This window comes from Emydura macquarii, unplaced genomic scaffold (genome assembly GCF_026122565.2).
Source record: "Emydura macquarii macquarii isolate MOO-44397 ecotype Brisbane River unplaced genomic scaffold, CSIRO-AGI_Emac_v2 contig_2676, whole genome shotgun sequence".
Lineage (NCBI taxonomy): Eukaryota > Metazoa > Chordata > Testudines > Chelidae > Emydura > Emydura macquarii.
This window is the reverse complement of record NW_027132813.1, coordinates 6849641-6867839: the sequence shown is the minus strand read 5'-3', so window position 1 is coordinate 6867839 and position 18199 is coordinate 6849641. Positions and strand designations below refer to the sequence as shown.

Sequence of the window (18199 nt, the reverse complement as noted above, 5' to 3'; positions counted from 1 at the left end):
ACCTGTATTCCTGTTCCATGGTCCACCAAGGGCACCAATTCTAGCCTCCCAGCTCCTCAACTGTCACTTCTGTTGGGCAGAGACACTCGTCTCTCTCCCACCTGGCTGTGGTTTTTCTAGGCTGCACAGTTCCTTGCCTACACTGTATTATTCCCAGCATGCCAGACAGCCTAGACAGGCCAGCATCTGCACTTTGCTTTCTCCTCGGATGCTATAAACAGCATAAATGCCCACAGTTAGAAGTTACCACACAACTCTTTCTTAACAAGCACATTTATTCTTAAAGTGAAAGCACTGCAGAGAAAACATATTAAAAACAATAAAAGAACCTATGCACATCCTAACAAGCTTACCAGACATCACACCAACTCTAACAAGGGCCCTGCTAGCAGTCAGTCCTTCATAATCCACAAAGGGGTTTGAAGAATTGACGTATAACTCATAAGTGGCAACGCCAATGGTGAGTTGTTCAGAACATCCCAGAAAATTGCCAACAAAATGTTTATACTACACTATACCATTAGGTGTTCTTAATATACCACATTTGTTACAGAAAAACTATTGTAGGATTTTTTTCCCCCAGAGTTTTACAAATTTTTATTGTAACTAATTTTTGTATTCCTCCACTGTAAAGCCATTATGTCGCTATAAGGTTCTGTAAAAGGAGCTATAAAACACTCTAAAAACTGCATAAAATAGAAATCCTCTCCATGCAGACTTTCTGCTATTAGGGTCCAGCAGTGGGGAGTGAATAATATAAAACTAATTCATTAAAGTATGAGAACATATATGCATCTGGCAACATGAAGAGTTTTCTTGGAAATCAGATAGATTAGATATCTGCATCCAAATTGTTAGTGATCGTGCTGCTAGAGGGAGATGATTAGTTCCATCAGCATAAAAGCAGCCTAATGCTACACAGTAATTAGAGTGGGTAGCAAGTACTTTTTCCATTCCTTATGACACTGGGAGATGGCTGCCTTCGGTAGGAAAGCTGTGTTTGGAAGGTAAAACAACAACAGAAAAATCATCATAATCCATTTAACCTTAGTCTTAATAACAAAAGGAGAGATTTTGCTTGGGAAGAATTTTTTTCTAAATGATCTTTCATAGAGCAGCCTGGAGAAACAATTTTTGAAAAATTAAACAATCTGCTGTTTTATTACAGTGTTCTAATTCCTTCTCTCTCTCTCTCTTTTTTTTATTTCTCTTTAGGAAATGAATTGTTGGTTTTTGTCTGGTGGTGATGGTGGCAGTTGATTGTTAGTTTGTGGAGTTTTTCATTTTTTTTTTATTTTATTTTATTTATTTTGTAATTGTATCAACAAATGAAAAGAGAACAGTCCTGTGTTGGCCTGAGAGATGGTGTGATCAATAGGTCTCAACAGGGTTGCAGAATTGGGCCCCATGTTTCTAGCCCAGTATTGAAATTTGGTTTTGTTTGGTTTTTGTTGTTTATTTGTTTTCCTTAAAGCCTTGGCTCCTGGAGTAATGTGATTATGAGAATCTCAACCTTCACTTAAAAAAAGTAAGTTTCTAGCCATCCTGGCTACAATGAAAAGTTTGAAAATTTGATCCCTTAAGGCTCAGACACTGGAAGATAAATTAAAAGATCCTCAAATTTCTTAATTTTTAAGCTCGTTCAAACCAACCTCCTGATTGTTTGGGCCTGACTCATAATTTTTGAATGCTTGAAGTTGGCAATGCTGCTAGCTTGTGATTTTTTTTTTTTAAACTCTGAGTTAGCTGTAGTCATTGTGAATATTGAGCACTGTGGAATGTACAGTTCAGTAAGAACACAAATTATAGTTCTGAATATACATTTTACATTCTCCTATGTAAATGCACTTACTGTAAAAGGTATCTTTGGCCATCTGCCAAATTAATTTAAAATATTATATTATTGTGCAATGCCGTATTTTAGGTTGGGGAATTAGCTGAAAAAAGGGTTCCAGGAAAGATCATTGGAGAAAACAATTATTTGTTTTGGAGGTCACGGTAGGAAAAAGTGAATGGCTTGGGGTTTTCAGGTGGAAGAATGTTGAGAATTTCTGGATGAGATGACCTAATAGACATCTCAACTCTAACCTCTTTGATTCTATGTCTTGTGCTTGTCTGTACTCTGTCAAGATCACCCTTCCTCCTTGCAAAGGTCTGCGCACTGGCATTGTTTCCCCTGTTAAAATGTGTTTCTTTTGGAAATTGCCTGAAACAGTCTCTTCCTTTGGATTTCAAAGTTTCAGTTGCAGAGGGGTTTTTTTTTGGGGGGGAGATAGGGATGGGAGGGGAGAATAGTAAAGGGAAAGAGGCTATCAATTGCAGTACATTAAAACCAATTTGCCTCCCAATACAGTATTTCAAGAAAGTCTTCCGTTACAAATGCAACACGTGTGCTGATGCCTGATTAACCTAATGAGCTTAAAATCTTATTTATACATGACATCTGTCAAGACAGAAGCAAGGTACACAAGTCCTCTTAATCCACTAGCTCTAAGTCCAACAGAGCTTTCACGTGGTTTGTTTGCAACAGAAGAACATTTTAAAGGAAACAATCTACAACGGAATAGTGCGTAGCTCTTTTGAGACAGGAGGCTAGGAAGTAGGAAAAGTTGATTGTCATTAACAAAGCTATCTGCAAAACTGGGAAAATTCTTGATGGAACCTTGGGAGAAAAATGGCATGTTCCAGTACAGGATGAAACAGTAAGTTTTATTGCCTTCTATTCTTTACCTGATCATCTGGATATTTGTAATAGAAAATAAAGCCAGGCAGATAGACAGGATGGGCTGCACACCTTCCCACAGTGAGATTGCTAACCATGTTACAAAAAATGGAACTAATCCTTTGAATAAACCCAAAGGTATCCTGCCTGCTGATCCTGGGGACGAAGCATTCTCAATTCCATTGCTGGTCAAAGGCTCCTCTTTTTATGATATTGACACGTTCCCCCAAAGAGGATGTCTGGGGAAAGATCACCTGCTGGAAAAGGAAGAGAAAACATCAGAGCTGATCAAAAATGTTAACTTCCATTTATCATCTCAGGATCTCTCTATTTCTGAGATTCACAAAGAAGAGAAGAAAACTGAGAGGAGAGTCACAGAGGCTGAAAGAGCCATTTCTGAACTGATTGAGTCTCAAAAACATATAGCAGAGGACATACAGATCAAAAAGCAAAGCTCCTGTGAATCAGAAGCAACAGCTTTCACTTGGGATGACAAGAATGAAAGCAATGCAAAGCAAACCCCAAAGAAAGGGAAGAAGCAAAAAAGCCATAAACCAATGAAACAGGGTCGTCACTGCAAACCCAAAGAAAAATCCACCCCATCTATATGCAAGACTGAGAAAAGGGTGGATTTTCCAGATCTGCTTGTTACGGCTCATCAAAATGCTTATGCCTACCTAAATCCCAACCTTTCAAAATATGAAGCTATCCTATGTTTGGCCAATCAAGCTACCCAAACCCAGCTACTTTTACAGCAGATGGTGAGCTTTCTAGTGTTCCGCTTTGATGAAATCAACCAGCTCTTGGAAGAAATTGCCAATGATGGGGAAGAACTTCTCAAAGAGGTGGGAGGAAATCTGGCTTGGCCAGCTGGAAAAGGGGATCCAAAAGAACAGCCAGATCTGTTGCAGCAGTTATTGCAGTATACAGTCAACAAAATGCAGCTGCTAAATGGAACAGTGACTACCCTTACCTCCAGTGCCTTACAGGAGACATGGAGCTACTTACAGTCTGCAGCCAGCAACTTGGAAGGAAAACTGAAAGCAAAACAAGGCTTTGATGAACGCCTGCTAAGGGCAATAAAATTGCTTGAAGCCTCTGCAGTGGTCTCCTCTCAGACCCAGGCTGATGATAGGACTCTGTATTCAGAAGACAGTGGCATTGGTGCTGACAATGAATCTATCAAGGAGTTCAATTCCTCTGATAAACTTGGAAGGCAAACAAGTTGCGATTCTTGTGCACATAATCATCCATCTCAAAAACACACCATAACACCAGGAGAACATCTGTGCAATGGCACATCATTGTCTGTTACAACTAGATCTCATGATTGTGCACTTGAAAGGCATTTTAAGGATATATTTTACCCATCTGTACACAGCAAGGGAACAGCTTCTTCCCTGGGGGCAGCATTAGAAAATGTTTCCACCATGCCCCAATGTTCAAACGTGACCAAAAGTCCTTCTTTTAATTCCTTCCAGTCTGATGCCACCCAGGAAGGTGAAGATTTCAAAGACTGTGAATCAATAGATTCTCCTTCTGCAAATGAACATGAAGAGAGCACCCCAGAGGAGGATGACAATGATAACATAAGTTTATCAGAAATGGGGAAGGATGCCCTGCCTAGAAGGCCAATGTCTTCACCTGCAGTAACAGATAAAAAAAGAAGGCCATCCACCAACAGGATAGAAAATCCTGAGAATGAAGAGATGATACTGAAGATGAAAGATGCAATCAGTGAAAAAATCAAGTTTGTCCCAGCTAAATGTGGACAAAAAGAGTGGACAGAAGATGAAGGTGGAAAAGCAGCCCTAACAGCAAGGCCAAGTACAGCAAGTGGTAGCCAGAAAGCCTTACTTAAACAAAGAAGGTCCAGATCAGAGGAGTCCCTCAGGAGCCAGGGAGAAGACCCAACCCTTTTAGAACTTCAAAGAACTCAAAAAGATCTCAACAAAAGACTGGAAACATTTTACATGCTTATCGGGAACAAAGAAATAGATGGCAAGCAGCAGGTCCTGAAACCAAGAGCAGCAACTTACTTGCAGGACACTGAACATGTTACACCCAGATCTTCTACAAACAAACTGAAGGCATCCCTCTCTAAAAACTTCAGCATATTGCCTAATCAGGATAAGGTCCCCTTACATAAGTCTGAGCAAAACACTGTCAGTCAGCCAGATGAGAAAAGGGGTAGGAAGCCTTTAAAAGCCACTGCATCCACACAGGATTTTTCATACAGGAAAGAAAATGAGCCTCCTGGGATACAGAAATTGAATAGTGGTGGCTGTGCCCCTCGGAAATCTGTCAAGAAACTTATTGAAACTTTTAGTCCTTCTGAAGGCCTTATGAAACCGACAAATTTAAGAACTTTAGGACCAATCAAATGCATCAGAAAGTTTGGACTTCTGGTGATGCCTCCCACCATTCACCTTCAGAGAGGACTGGCACCTTTAACTCACAAGCATCGTGTTTCACCAATAGGAGACATAAACTTTCCAAACGCAAATGCATCCCAGTGTAACTTTCCAACTGCCTTTCCAGATGTTGCAGAATTAAGCAGAAGTGACACAAATGAGGAAACTGAGGAAGACTTGGAGAATCTGCCACCACCACCTCCTGAAATGTTAATGGATACTTCATTTGACTTATCCGAGTGTGAAGAAAGTACAATAATGGAAGGGAACACTTCAGACATTGCCAAAAAGCCTGCCAAAACAGAGCTTCATGCTACAAAGAGAATGCACATTTCTCCCAAGATAAAAGCCTCTCTACATTCCATTGACTTATTACCACGTAAAAATATCAATACCCCCAACATGATTACCAGTAAAGTATTAAGGAACACTGGGGTGGACTCCAAATTCAGAAAATATTCATTGGAGTTGAATCCTACCAACATGTTCTTCCACAGCCAAGAGGGTAAATTAGCATCCCAAAGAGACCATGAAATGAAAGAGGCTGCAGATTTGTATAAGCAATCCCATAAAATAATACCGCTTCAAAATCCCAGTGGAGTTTCAAAACAGAACAAAAACCATTCAGAGAGTAAAGAGTCCAGCACAAATTTAGCTTCAGTGCAAAACCAAAAGCAAAGTTCTCCTGATTCACTCGGGAGAAATGAGACAAGCCCAGCTTTTGTCAGAAGAATCTCTCCAATGAGAACACCCCCTTCTTCTCCACCCACCGACAAACAGCTTTCAAATCCACCTGCACATCCCAGACACATCGTACAGGCTTTTAACCATGTGCAGTCAAGTTTTCCTTCTACTCACAGGCAACCTAGTCCCCCAACTAACTCCAGAGTATCAAGCCCTCCAATGCAAAAGAAACTGCCTTCTCCACCAACCCAACGAAAACTACCTAGCCCTCCAGCAGGGCGCAAACAAAGCCCACCAGCTCAGCGCAAGTTGTCAAGCCCACCAGCTCAGCGCAGAGAAGCAAGCCCACCTCCATTCTGTGCCACCCTTTCTCCACCAGCCTCTCCATCTCGGTCACACAAAGGACTACAAAACAGTTTGGATTCTGGTGATGAGCAACAGCCTCCTCCATCAAGGATTGCCAGTAATGCACATTCGATATTTTGCCCAGCAACATCTTCTTTATTTGAAGCCAAGCCTTCATCACCACCTAGCAATTGCACTACAGAGGTCGCAGGCCAGCCTGAAGTTTCAGCTTTTGTCCGGAAGAATTGTGTATTACTGAGGCAGTGGGGGGATCAGCAGAGGAGAATGGCCATGAGTGCTGCCAACCCTCAGCCTTTCATAAAGAGAAGTTTCTCTGACCGCAAACCAGGGGTTTACCTTCGACTTCCAGCTCCTGTATCAGCTGGCAGTGAACCTCTACTTAACCATGCAAGGTGAGAAACATTCTACTTTAAGTCAAGCACTTTGGGTTGTATTCTATGCTTTGGGGTTGGGTTGGGTTGGGGTTTTTTTCAGTTTTTGATGGGAGCTTTAAGAACTGTCCTAATTATGTACAGAATAGCAGTGCAATCATCCACTATCCCCACCAATATTGCTTTAACTAAAACCTGAACAGACTATCTATCAGGGTGGAGGAGATAGGTCACTCTCCATAACTCGTTCAAGCCACGTCCTGTCTGCTAAGGCTGCCAACCAGGGTAATAATTAATGCCAGCAATTTATGCAGCATTCTCTCCATTTGGAAGTGTACTGCAGATCACCACATTCAATTCACAAAAGAGATGAAATAACCCTCAGATGGTACTAGTTTTAGATTACTAATGATTTAGGCTGGATTTGAATTCGGAACCTAGAAAAAATCTGTCTATCCTATTATCAATCCCTGAGCCAACCAGCTCCTCACTTGAATTCTGTGTTTAAATATTTCAAAGCACGAATGATGCACAGGTGATTTGCAGGCAGGACCTCTTAAATTGTAAGGCTCTATTTATCGAATTGTTACTTGGAGCCTTGAGCTAGGTATGTAGATCTAAGTTTTCAAAACTGGTCACTGATTATGGGTGACTCAGTTGATGGGTGCATAGTTTGAGCCTGAGTTTTAAAGGTGCAAAGCACCCGTGGCTGCCATGGACTTGGAGCTGTGATTGCTCAGTTCTTCTGAAAAATCAGGCCTTAACGGTCACATGATGGGCACCCAACAATTGAGCCACCCATAATGAGTGACCGCTTTTGAAAAATTTGGCCTTTAACCTCCCTACTTTTTAATTTACCCAGTCGCAAACTGGGTATACCCCCACCTAAAATCACAAGAGGGACCAAGACACTACATTTATTTTTTTGTAAAATATTTTGTGATCATTAAATGGCATGTGGTTGTTCTAGTTTTTCTCATTTTAGTACTGTTAAATTTAAGCTTTAAAATACATTAAGCTTTAAAATACACAAGAGAATTAAGAGCCTCTCTCTCATGCAAGTAGTTTTTTCACTCATGCAAGCTGTCCTTCTGAAGTAAGTTGGACTACTCGTGTGAATAAACATCTGCAAGGCCAGGCCTGCATTTTGTGTGTGTGTGTGTACACAACTATGTCATCAGCACAGGAAGGAGCTTGGCAACTAAATCCAGATATATTCCCGAAAAACAGAGTCAGCCCCAATGTCTCTCCTGTACTGTGAATGATAGTATATTACAGATTATCATTACCAAAATAAAATGCTGACAAAGCCTTCAGCAAATGCTAATGGTTTTGCATTCTGTTTTAATATACATAATACTCTGTGACATTCTAAGCAAATTTTATCTCCCAAAGGATCCTTTTTTTTTATGTACCGTGTGAAATCAGCATTGTCTAGTCCAATGTCTGTTGGCTAAAATGAACATTCTCCAAAAAGTCTTTTTGTCAAACCTCATGAGAAGAAAGTGTTGGCAGTTTTATAGATGAATTTTAAAAATAGCCTATTATAAATTGTTAGTTAATTTCTGCTTCAGCAATGTATATTATCTATGTGATGCAGTTTGTCTCAGCACAAATGGTAATATAAAAAGACACTGCAATAAACCATAAAATAAATCATCTTTTTCATGAAATATTTTATTTATTTCATGACTCTTTGAGATATATTGATTTCTTTAGTCATTTTGGGAGAATTAAATAGTTATTGAGCCAAATTCAGCTCTCCTTTTACACCAATGTATACCCAGAGTGATTCCACTAAGTTACTACAGATACATACCAGCATGAGTGAAATTTGGCCCATTATTTACAGCGTGTACTGATTTAAGATGCAATGCCATATTGCTTTTTTTCCCCTAGGTTTAAAATAAATTGCCCAGCCCCAGTTTTATAGAGACTGCTTTGAATTTCATAATATACTTATCAGAGCACTAATAACATGCATGGTGACAGACAGATTCCTGATATTTTTGGAATCTGCCCACTGAATATTACACAAACCCTTGAAGTTCCCAGTGTCACTGTCTATAAAACCAGCACTTCATACTCTAGGTCTAGGATACTGAAATACAATGAAAAAACGAGAGTCCTGTGGCACTTTAAAGACTAACACATTTAATTTCTAGGCATGAGCTTTCATGGGCTGTAACCCACTTCATCAGATGTTACAGCCCACAAAAGCTTATGCCTGCAGAAATTAAATGTGTTAGTCTTTAAAATGCTACAGGACTCTTGTTGTTTTTGCTGTATACAGACTAACACGGCTACCCCTCTGAAATACAATGGGTTCCACTGATCAGAGCCTAGGCATGCTGAGGCACAGCTACTGACTCATAGCCCAAGTGTTTTCATTAACAGTATAGTGTGCTCTGATTCATCACTCCCCCCAGAACTCACTAGCCATACAAGGCTGCTTCAGCTTATCATTGAATTCCCCAAATAGAAGAAAAACTTCAGAATACTTCACCTTTAAAATGTCCGTACGAGGCTTCTGCCGGCACCGTATTCTGGATCCCAACACCATCAAATTCTGGGGAAATTCAGATCAAGATCTGAACTTCATATTCCAGGCCCAGCAGAGGGTAAATGTCTTTTATTCCTCTCCTTTCCATTCCCTCCACCTTTCATTTCCTCTTCTCACCTTCCAGATCCCTGGCCACCCTCTCCCTGATGAGAACTAGTAGTGGCCTTCTCCCAGCAGGCTGACTTGTTCTCGCTGCCAGCCTGCCTCCCTGCATGGACCTACTCTGGGACCATTGCCAATTCCTCTCCACACCTAGATGGCCTCCTGATGTGCACAGCTTCCTCCTCTGATGGTTGCCAACCTGTGAGAAGGGATGGGAAGTGGCAGCAAAGGGAGGCAGGGCACATGGAGAGTGCAGACCAGAACAGGGATTACTTTCCAGGGGGAAGTGGAGCCAGCTGGGGCTCACTGTAAGCAAGTGTCCTGACCCACCTGCCTCTCAAGTAGAAACTCTGCCTTTTCCTGTACAGCACCCCCTACCAGCTCATTATTAACCCAAAGAAACTGATCATGCTGAATTTAGGAAACTGATCAGATCTCAGGTGTTTTACAAGACCCTACGGGTTAATCATTCAACCATTAGACATTTCAGTGGGTATTTAATAGTCTCACATTCCAAAGCCATAGGGCAGCTACATAGTGCCAATTTCTATAATGAAACAGGCCACAAAAATATAACTCCTTTCCCTCCTTCACAACAGTGTGGTGTTTTCTTCCCTGAATTACATTGGCCTAAGGCCCAGACAGACAGTAAAGTGCTGAACCAGCAACAGGTTTAAAGTCGGAAATCCTGAGACCCTACAGAGACAGAAATGGGGAATTTTACACTTGGAAAAGAGGGCGCCTCAGCTTTCCAGCAGGGAGTGAGCCTCCTGGACAGCCTGTAGGACATTAAAATCACAACATCATTGTGTTGGGAAAAGACATTTTAGATTATTAGAGGTTGCTTTCACTAATTAGCTGGGGAACTAGGCAGGAGAGAGGGAGGTGGATACATAGGTGCTGGCTTGAAATAGTAATAACAACCCAAATACATGGTTTCTGCATTCAGCACCCCCACTATAAAAATTGTTCTGGCACCACTGGGTGGATCCACAACAAGATTTCTCCCTTAAGAAGCGGTCCACACAAAAGAGTTGGAGAAGCAATGATTTAGTCCATTTTTGAGACCTCCATATATCTTTTGGGATTTTTCCTTCCATTTTTCCACACTCTCGTAATTGTCCTTTTGCTGGGAAACAGACTGCTATAGTTAAGCTGCAGGCTTAGCCCTAGGCAGCAGCAAATACAAACAGCCCCACTGGCCCCTGTGGTTGATCCTGTGATCATCCAGCAATTCAATCCAGCAGCCCAGTTTCCCCCTTCAGCAGCAGGACCAGAGGGAGAGGCAACTTTCATCCCATTCTGCCAGTAGTGTAGATGAGGGTAAATACAGGTAAATGGCGCTTAGTTTAGATTAGTTTATCCAGATCTTTTACCTCTACACCACTGCACATCAATAGCTTTGCACATCAATAGCATTGCACATCAATCATCGCCATCAATAGCTTTGGGCCCTGTAAATTGTAGGCCACTTCTCTGTGGAACTCTGCTAGTCTTCCTGCATTCTCCATGTTGCACTAGAAAGCTTGAATGCCCTCTCTCCAAGCGTACAAACCTCCCATTTAAAGCTCTGCAGAGTATCAAGATATAAGATTTAAAATATGTCACTAGGCTTAATTAGAGCTGCAGCTCGGACTCTGCACATCTACTGTTACAAGTACCCACCGTCATGGTTTTAGGTTTCAGTATCCAAGCCATGACAACTAGATGCTGTTTGGACAGGCTGTGAAGAGCTACTTTGCTCTTTTCTGAGCCTGGCCTTTGGGTAACAAGCTGTGCCGTTGGGCACGTTTTCAAGGCATACCTCACATGATGCTGTGCCCATGTAAATCCTGTTAATCCATAAGAGGATTTGTGTGTGTGTGTGTGTGTGTGTGTGCATGTGTGTTAAAAAAATACTATTTCAGGTTTACTGTTGCTCTCAGATCAAAGCCTCCCCCCCACGGGTACAACTGAGATGGAAGGAAGCTTAAAAGAAAAAATATTCAGATTTCATTCAATTCAGAGAAAAGATGAGGAATTGATTCCGTGACACTGGGCTCAAAACAAAACTTGGGATATGAACCCTCCCAGACTTTGGTGGAGTTTGGACATGGATGAGAACTTCATGTGTAGTCCTCTATCTATCTATCTATATATATATATCAAATCAATTCATTCAGTACCAACCTATCACTAGTTCCACCACTAGAGAGAGATAGGACAATCCACTGGTTAGGCAATAACTTAGGACACAGGAGTCCTGGGTTTAAGTCCCTGCTCCACCACAGATCTCCTATGTGTCCTTGGCAAGTCACTTATCCTCCCTGTGCCTCAGTTCCCCATGTGTAAAATGGGGAAAATAGCACTGCCCTACCTCCCAGGTGCCCTTGAGGTTACACACCGTTAAAGATTATGAGTCACTCAGTTACTACAATAATGTGGGGGCGGAGGGAAATGGGGGGTCCTATAAATACCTAGGGTAAGATAGATAGAAACTTTCCCTTTGGGGGATCTGGATCCAAACTTTGTAGCTCAGGCCCTTCTCTAACTGTAAGTGAATCTATTTGCCCATCTGTACATTCAAATACATTGCAATAGCTTTCATGCTGATCATATATTACAGTACTCTCAATGTTTGGCTCCCAACAGAGTTTCAGGGAGAGGAGACTACAGTGTACTTGGCATCAGGAAATAGGGACCAGAAAGAAAAACTGTCCTATAATAAACAGCTAAACAGGAAGAAGGTTTTACAAAATGCCTTGGTGCATTTCATTTTAACAGGTTAACATGCTCTACTTAGTATTTTAGAAAAAGGTTATCATCATTAGCCTCTTATCTTAAACCTCTTTTCTCTCTGCAGCATGGAGGAGAGTCCTAGAAAGGAGGGTGACTCCTGGAACAGCACATGCTTCTCTGAGTTCAAGGGATCCAGCAGATCTGCTTCTCACCCTGAACTCTATATTGTGGGCCAGGGGCTCCACAGAGAGTGACAACACAATCTGTTGGAAGGTGGAAGATATGACTCAAGGCAGAGGTCCCTCGTGCAATTAAATATATTCGTCCCAGGCTCCAAACTGTTGCTTCAGACCATATCAAAGAGGAACAGGTCCAATACCATTGCACCTACAAACCCAAATTGGCCATGACTTCCTAATGAAATATCAGCAGGGTGCTGGTCAACTGCTTCTCTGTTTCATGGTGTTTTACAATTTTACTAAAAGACTTACATTTAGTACCAGAAACAATAAACTATTGGAAAGAGATAGGTCAGATCAGTAGTCTTTTCTAAAGGCAGGGTCCAGCTGCCAAATCTTTTGTTGCACTATTTTATTAAAATTGGCACAAAGGTGCAGAAATTAACCTTAGGTGACATGACATTTATTCAGATGGGTTCAAAGTTTCTGTTTTAAATCAAACCCACAATCTTGCATTTTCTTGCTAAGGGTGAAAGCTTGACTCCATTGGAATCAATGGCAAAACTCCCACTGATCTCAGTGTGGCCAGGACTTCGTCCTGTGTGTTCTAATGACAGGCAGGGAACAAAATCAAGTCCAGTTCATAAAAAATAAAATCAGTTTTTAAAAAATAGAATAAGATACATTCCTCTTGCAGAAAGGTTTTGATCTTATGATATACCTTTAACCATTGCGTAATCGCATCACTTCTCGTTCCCAGAAAATAAGCCTTAATCCTTATTAGAGAAACTCTGTAATACCAATCAGCCATTTTATAAATACCACAGCACCTATGCACTGCACATTTTCCAGTATATCTGGGAGAATTCTATCCTCTCACAAGAAGGCCTGTTCTGCTTTTGATCCATGAATTGAGACAGGATTTATTCTATTTCGACTGAAAACTTTGGAAGGACTCCTATTGACTTTAAATGGGAGTTGGATTGGGCCCTAATTGTTGAGCAGATAGAGGATATTGGTAGGCAGCTCCATTTTCTAAAATGTGAGAATCCTCTTTCTTAGATGAAGTGGAATAGCTACTCATTTTGGGTCCAAGCCTCCATGGTTTTAGTCCAAAATCCTTCAGAATATGCAGATTTTTAAAACAATTGTGTCTTTTCAGATTATTGGACCTCTAAGGTTTGACACAAAAGCTCATTAGCTCTTTTTAACAAATTCCTAATCTAAGATATTGATCATTAATAATTAATACCAATGATTAACATTAGTTATAAAAGCAACCACTTAGAAATAAGTTCAATATTTATTCATCTTTGATCAAAGCATTAGGGTCCCCTTTATAGCCAGTATGCAGCTTTTTAACTAATACTGGACTTATTTCCAAAGGTGATTTGGACAAAGTAAATCCTGGGGGGGGAACCCTGTAAAATCCTATCCTTTATTTATAGATTTTTCTCTGGTTCTCATCACTGTAATATTTGAGCATATCACATACACAAAAGATTTTTATCCTCACACACCACTTTTACAGAAGAGGAACTGAGGCACAGAGAAATGAAATGACTTGTAGAAGATCACTTAGGAAGTCTGTAGCAAGGCTGAGAATGGGACCTTGACCTCTTGAGTCCTAATCCAGTGCCTTAACCACAAGACATCCTTCCTCAATCTTCTTTTTAATACACTCTAAACAATGCCATTCTCCATCAGGAACAAGGAGAAAGATCTCAACAATAGCACTTATTCCATAGTGTTATTACTAAAATAATTCCATTTTCTCTCTCACTTAAGGCCTTCTGTTAAAATTTCTTGTCATCAATATTATACGAATGGCAAGTTTATCAAACAGTGTTTACTTACGTTTTCCAAAGACTATAATCCGCTCTGGCCCAAGATTAATAGCACATCGAGAAGGAGAAAAGTTGCTCGTAAATATATCCTCTGAAAACAGATTTCTGCTAGTACAGAATGTCTAGGAGTCCAATGCTCTGGAAGAGCAATGCATGTCTTGCTACAAGCAGCATAGTTTATGTGCTAACTGGCTAGGAAGTCAGATAAGGGCCTCTTGTCTTGAAAACCATGTACCATTGAGGAAGTGATGCCTGTGCTGACATGTTAACTCAGAGTCTTTCCTAGCACTGTCTTGAACATTAGTGAGGAAACTGGCAAATGAAAACACTCCCAGTTTATACAGAATTTTGGAGCTGGCCTGAATGTGTTATAATGAACTGAAGGCCTCAAGATAGTTAAGTCCAAAGCTGACTGCGAAAAGTAACGAAAAGATCTCACTAAACTGGGTGACTGGGCAACAAAATGGCAGATGGAATGCAATGTTGATAAATGCAAAGTAATGCACATTGGAAAAAATAGTTCCAACTATACATACAAAACGATGGGGTTTAAATTAGCTGTTACCACTCAAGAAAGAGATGTTGGAGTAATCATGGATAGTTCTCTGAAAACATCTGCAGTTGCAGTCAAAAAAGTTAGGAAACATTAGGAAAGGGATAGATAATAAGACAGAAAATATCCTAATGCCACTATATAAATCCATGGTACACCCACACCTGGAATACTGCATGCAATTCTGGTTGCCCCATCTAAAAAAAAAGATGTATTAGAACTGGAAAAAGTACAGAGAAGAGCAGCAAATATGATTAGGGGTATGGAACAGCTTCCATATGAGGAGAGGTTAAAAAGACTGGGACTGTTCTTCATAGAAAAAAACATGACTAATGGGGGATGTGATAGAGATCTATAAAATCATGAATTGTGTGGCGAAAGTGAATAAGGAAGTGTTATTTACCCCTTCTCATAATACGAGAACCAGGGGGGTCATCCAATGAAATTAATAGGCAGCAGGTTTAAAAAAAACCATAAGGAAGTTTCACACAATGCACAGTCAACCTGTGGAACTCATTGCCAAGGGATGTTGTGAAAGCCAAAAGTATAACTGGATTAAAAAAAAGAATTAGATAAGGTCATGGAGGACAGGTCCATCAATGGCTATCAGCTAAGATGATAGGTAAGCAATCCTGTGCTCTGGGTGCCCTAAGCCTCTGACTGCCAGGACCATTCCATAATTGCCCTGTTCTGTTCATTCCCTCTGAAGCATCTGGCACCATCCACAGTCAGAAGACAGGATACTGGGCTAGATGGGCCATTGGTCTGACCCAGTATGGTTATGCTTATGTTCTTAATCTTGTTGCTGCATGGGTTCTGAGTGGCCATGATGTGCAGTATAGTGACAATAATGACAGCCTAGATGGCCCACTTTTGTTACAGTATATTTATAGATATGCTTGTAGTTGCACACAAATCCAAATTTCCTGGCACCAACCTGTTTTATAAGATTGTATTAGCTTTTGTAAGGTTTTTTACTGCTGTAAAGTAATCCAGAGTTTATATGTATATAGGTGTGAATATACTCTCACTCTCTGTATATATGTGTATACTAAGAGTTTAAATATTTCTACAAAATGATTTGTGCTGATCTCTTACCCAGAGTGTTAAACATGTATTCTGTGCTGTCAAAATAAAGGAAATGTTTTCAAGTGCAGTGAGTTAATTTTTTTTGTTTTTAAGTGGAAAAGGCCCTTATACCAATTATTTTACATTGAACCATCTTTAAAAAAATGTGCCCTTTGACTGAAAGGTCCCAAGTGGAGAGGGTTGGCATAGCTAATAACTGTCCTGACCTCTTAGCCCCTTTGCTCTCTAATTTAAGCTTGGTTTGGTACTAGCTGACACCATTGTATTCATTTCAATTGAGATTCTACATAAAGTTACTGCAAACACAGCCACATTGTAGAAGCAGCAGCCAAAGGATTAATGCCGGAATGTGTTCAGTGAAGCAGATCCTCGCTGCAGAAGAAGCCGGCATAGCTCCAGACACACGCCATGCCCTGCTGTACTCTCCGTGAAGCTAAATGCAAGGTAAAGTTGCACCTGTTCTTTTAATCACATTTCACTTGTCTTGCAAGAACGTTCGAAAAGTATCAACTTTCCAGCCAGGAGCTGCTGTTTGCGCAACCATGAGGTAAGTGCTCTGTGCAGCACTTCATCTGCTGACCTTTACCAGGCTGAGAGCTGGTCCAGCGCCAGCTACCAGTGACACTACTTAAATCTTAGTGTGAAATGACAAGGCTCTTGGCATCTAGAGACAAGAACCTAAAACCAGCATAAGTGGGTCTGATTGCTTCCTCTGCCTTCAAAAACTACCCAAGCTCTTAGAAACAGACTTGTGAATACTGCTCAAGTTACTGATACCCTATGAAATAAAATAGTAATAGCAGCAATTCTTGTATTTCTAGAACTCCTTCCCTCAAAAAGTCCGAAGAATTTCATAATCATTAATTAATTAAGTCATCCCTGAGAGCCAGTTATTCTGAGAAGCAGTTGTTACCCCCATGTTATAGAGGGGAAAGAAGCTGAGACACAGCGATTAAGTCGCAGATCCACAAAGATATTTAGGTGCCTAAATCCCAGATTTAAGTACCTAAATCAGAGGGGGAGACTGGACCCAGAGTTTCCCAAATGCTGGTGGGGGGGAGAAGTGCTCTAGCCACTGGACTACAGACTCTGTCTCTCCCCCTCCTCCACTCCCCCAAAGACTGTTCCAATGTGAATAAATACCTAAATAGTCATTAAGCAAGAGAGAGAGAGATTTAGGCCTGGTCTGTACTTATGGGGAAATTCTGCAGCAGTCAACAGAAATTACGCAAGCTATGCAGAGTAGCTTGTGTAATTTACGCTGACTTCCTGAATCCTCTTCTGCATGCTGTCTCCATTACGCTGCGCCGACAGGAACTGTATACCTATCGATGCAGTGCTACGCCTTTTGAGGAGGTGGTTTAATTAACTATGGGATGCAGGTTGGTATTATCCCCATTTTACAGAGGAGATATAAAAAGGCATAGAAAAGTTATGTGATGTGCCTATCTATGCTCAGGGCTTCAGTGGGTAAACTGCACATAAAACTGGAGAGTCTTAACACCAAGTTCTCTACTCTGATCATTAGACCACTCTCCTGTGACAACAATCCACATAGCAAATAAACTGCTACTTTCTACAGAGGATCTAGTGGGGGCAAACTAAAATAAAGCAGAAATGAATATGGCAAATAAAAAAGTGGATAATATATTCTTCTTGTGGAAAAACTTCATTATTTATCCTGGAAATTGCCCTCTCTCATGAGATCTGGTAAGTGATCTATTCCTGTAACAGTTTTCCCTACATTAGTGAAATCTGAGCTTTCACTGTAAGGGTTCTTCTGAAGTACAATGACTTATACATACATTTTTTTGTACCACAAATAAAAATACAAAACATTTTTGGCAGGTCTGAACAGCTGTGTTCCCATGTCAATTCCCATTAAAAGCATGGTTTTGTGTCTCCAGGGAACCATGCAATGCACATGGTCCTGAAATCATCCCCCAGAATCACCTGATATTTTAAGTAAATTCCAGTATTGGGGGTGGTGGCTATGATGTTTAAGACTTCTTGAGTCTTAACCTAGAGTCCTAATTGAAAGAGATTTGCTGTACCCATCCTCATTGCTTGGTGTCCTACCCAGCAGTAGCCTCACTTCACAGAAACCATTCTGCAAATGGGAGTAATCTGCAGGTTACCACCTCAGCAGAGTCTCTGAACAACAAGCCCATGGCATGTCTCACTCCTGGGTAAAAAGATGGAAAGGGGCTGTGCTGTAGCTTGTTGGCAAAAGAGAGGGAAAGGCTCAGATTGCATTTGCCTGAACTGTACTGGCTCTGTTGACAAATAGAGGATTTCAATTTCCAACCCTGCCACATTTACTCAACCTTCACAAGGTTAAAATAGTTGGACTGGGCTTTGACATACAAGAACATAGGAAATCTCAGGCAGGGTGGGAACCAGGAAGCGCATCTAGGCAGTCGCTGTAATTCCCAAACCCCTTGACTGAGTAGTCGTGCCCCTACACCATGTGTCCCTCCAGTACACAGTGAAACCCGTCTTAAGTGACCTCACCAAGGCTCCAGCAAAAATCAGTTCACTACAAAAGGCACATCTTTAACTAAAGTTTAAACAACCATGTGCTGGAAACC

The 18199-nt window shown here is 40.9% G+C and overlaps 1 protein-coding gene across 1 annotated transcript; it reads left to right on the top strand.

Moving 5' to 3' along the window:
* The first annotated feature begins 2781 nt into the window (after positions 1–2781).
* On the top strand, positions 2782–12194 carry PCARE (photoreceptor cilium actin regulator). The gene is made up of 2 exons (XM_067565380.1): positions 2782–6578; positions 12065–12194. The coding sequence occupies exons 1-2, from the start codon at positions 2782–2784 to the stop codon at positions 12192–12194; spliced, it is 3927 nt and encodes a 1308-aa protein (XP_067421481.1).
* The last annotated feature ends 6005 nt before the right edge of the window (positions 12195–18199 follow it).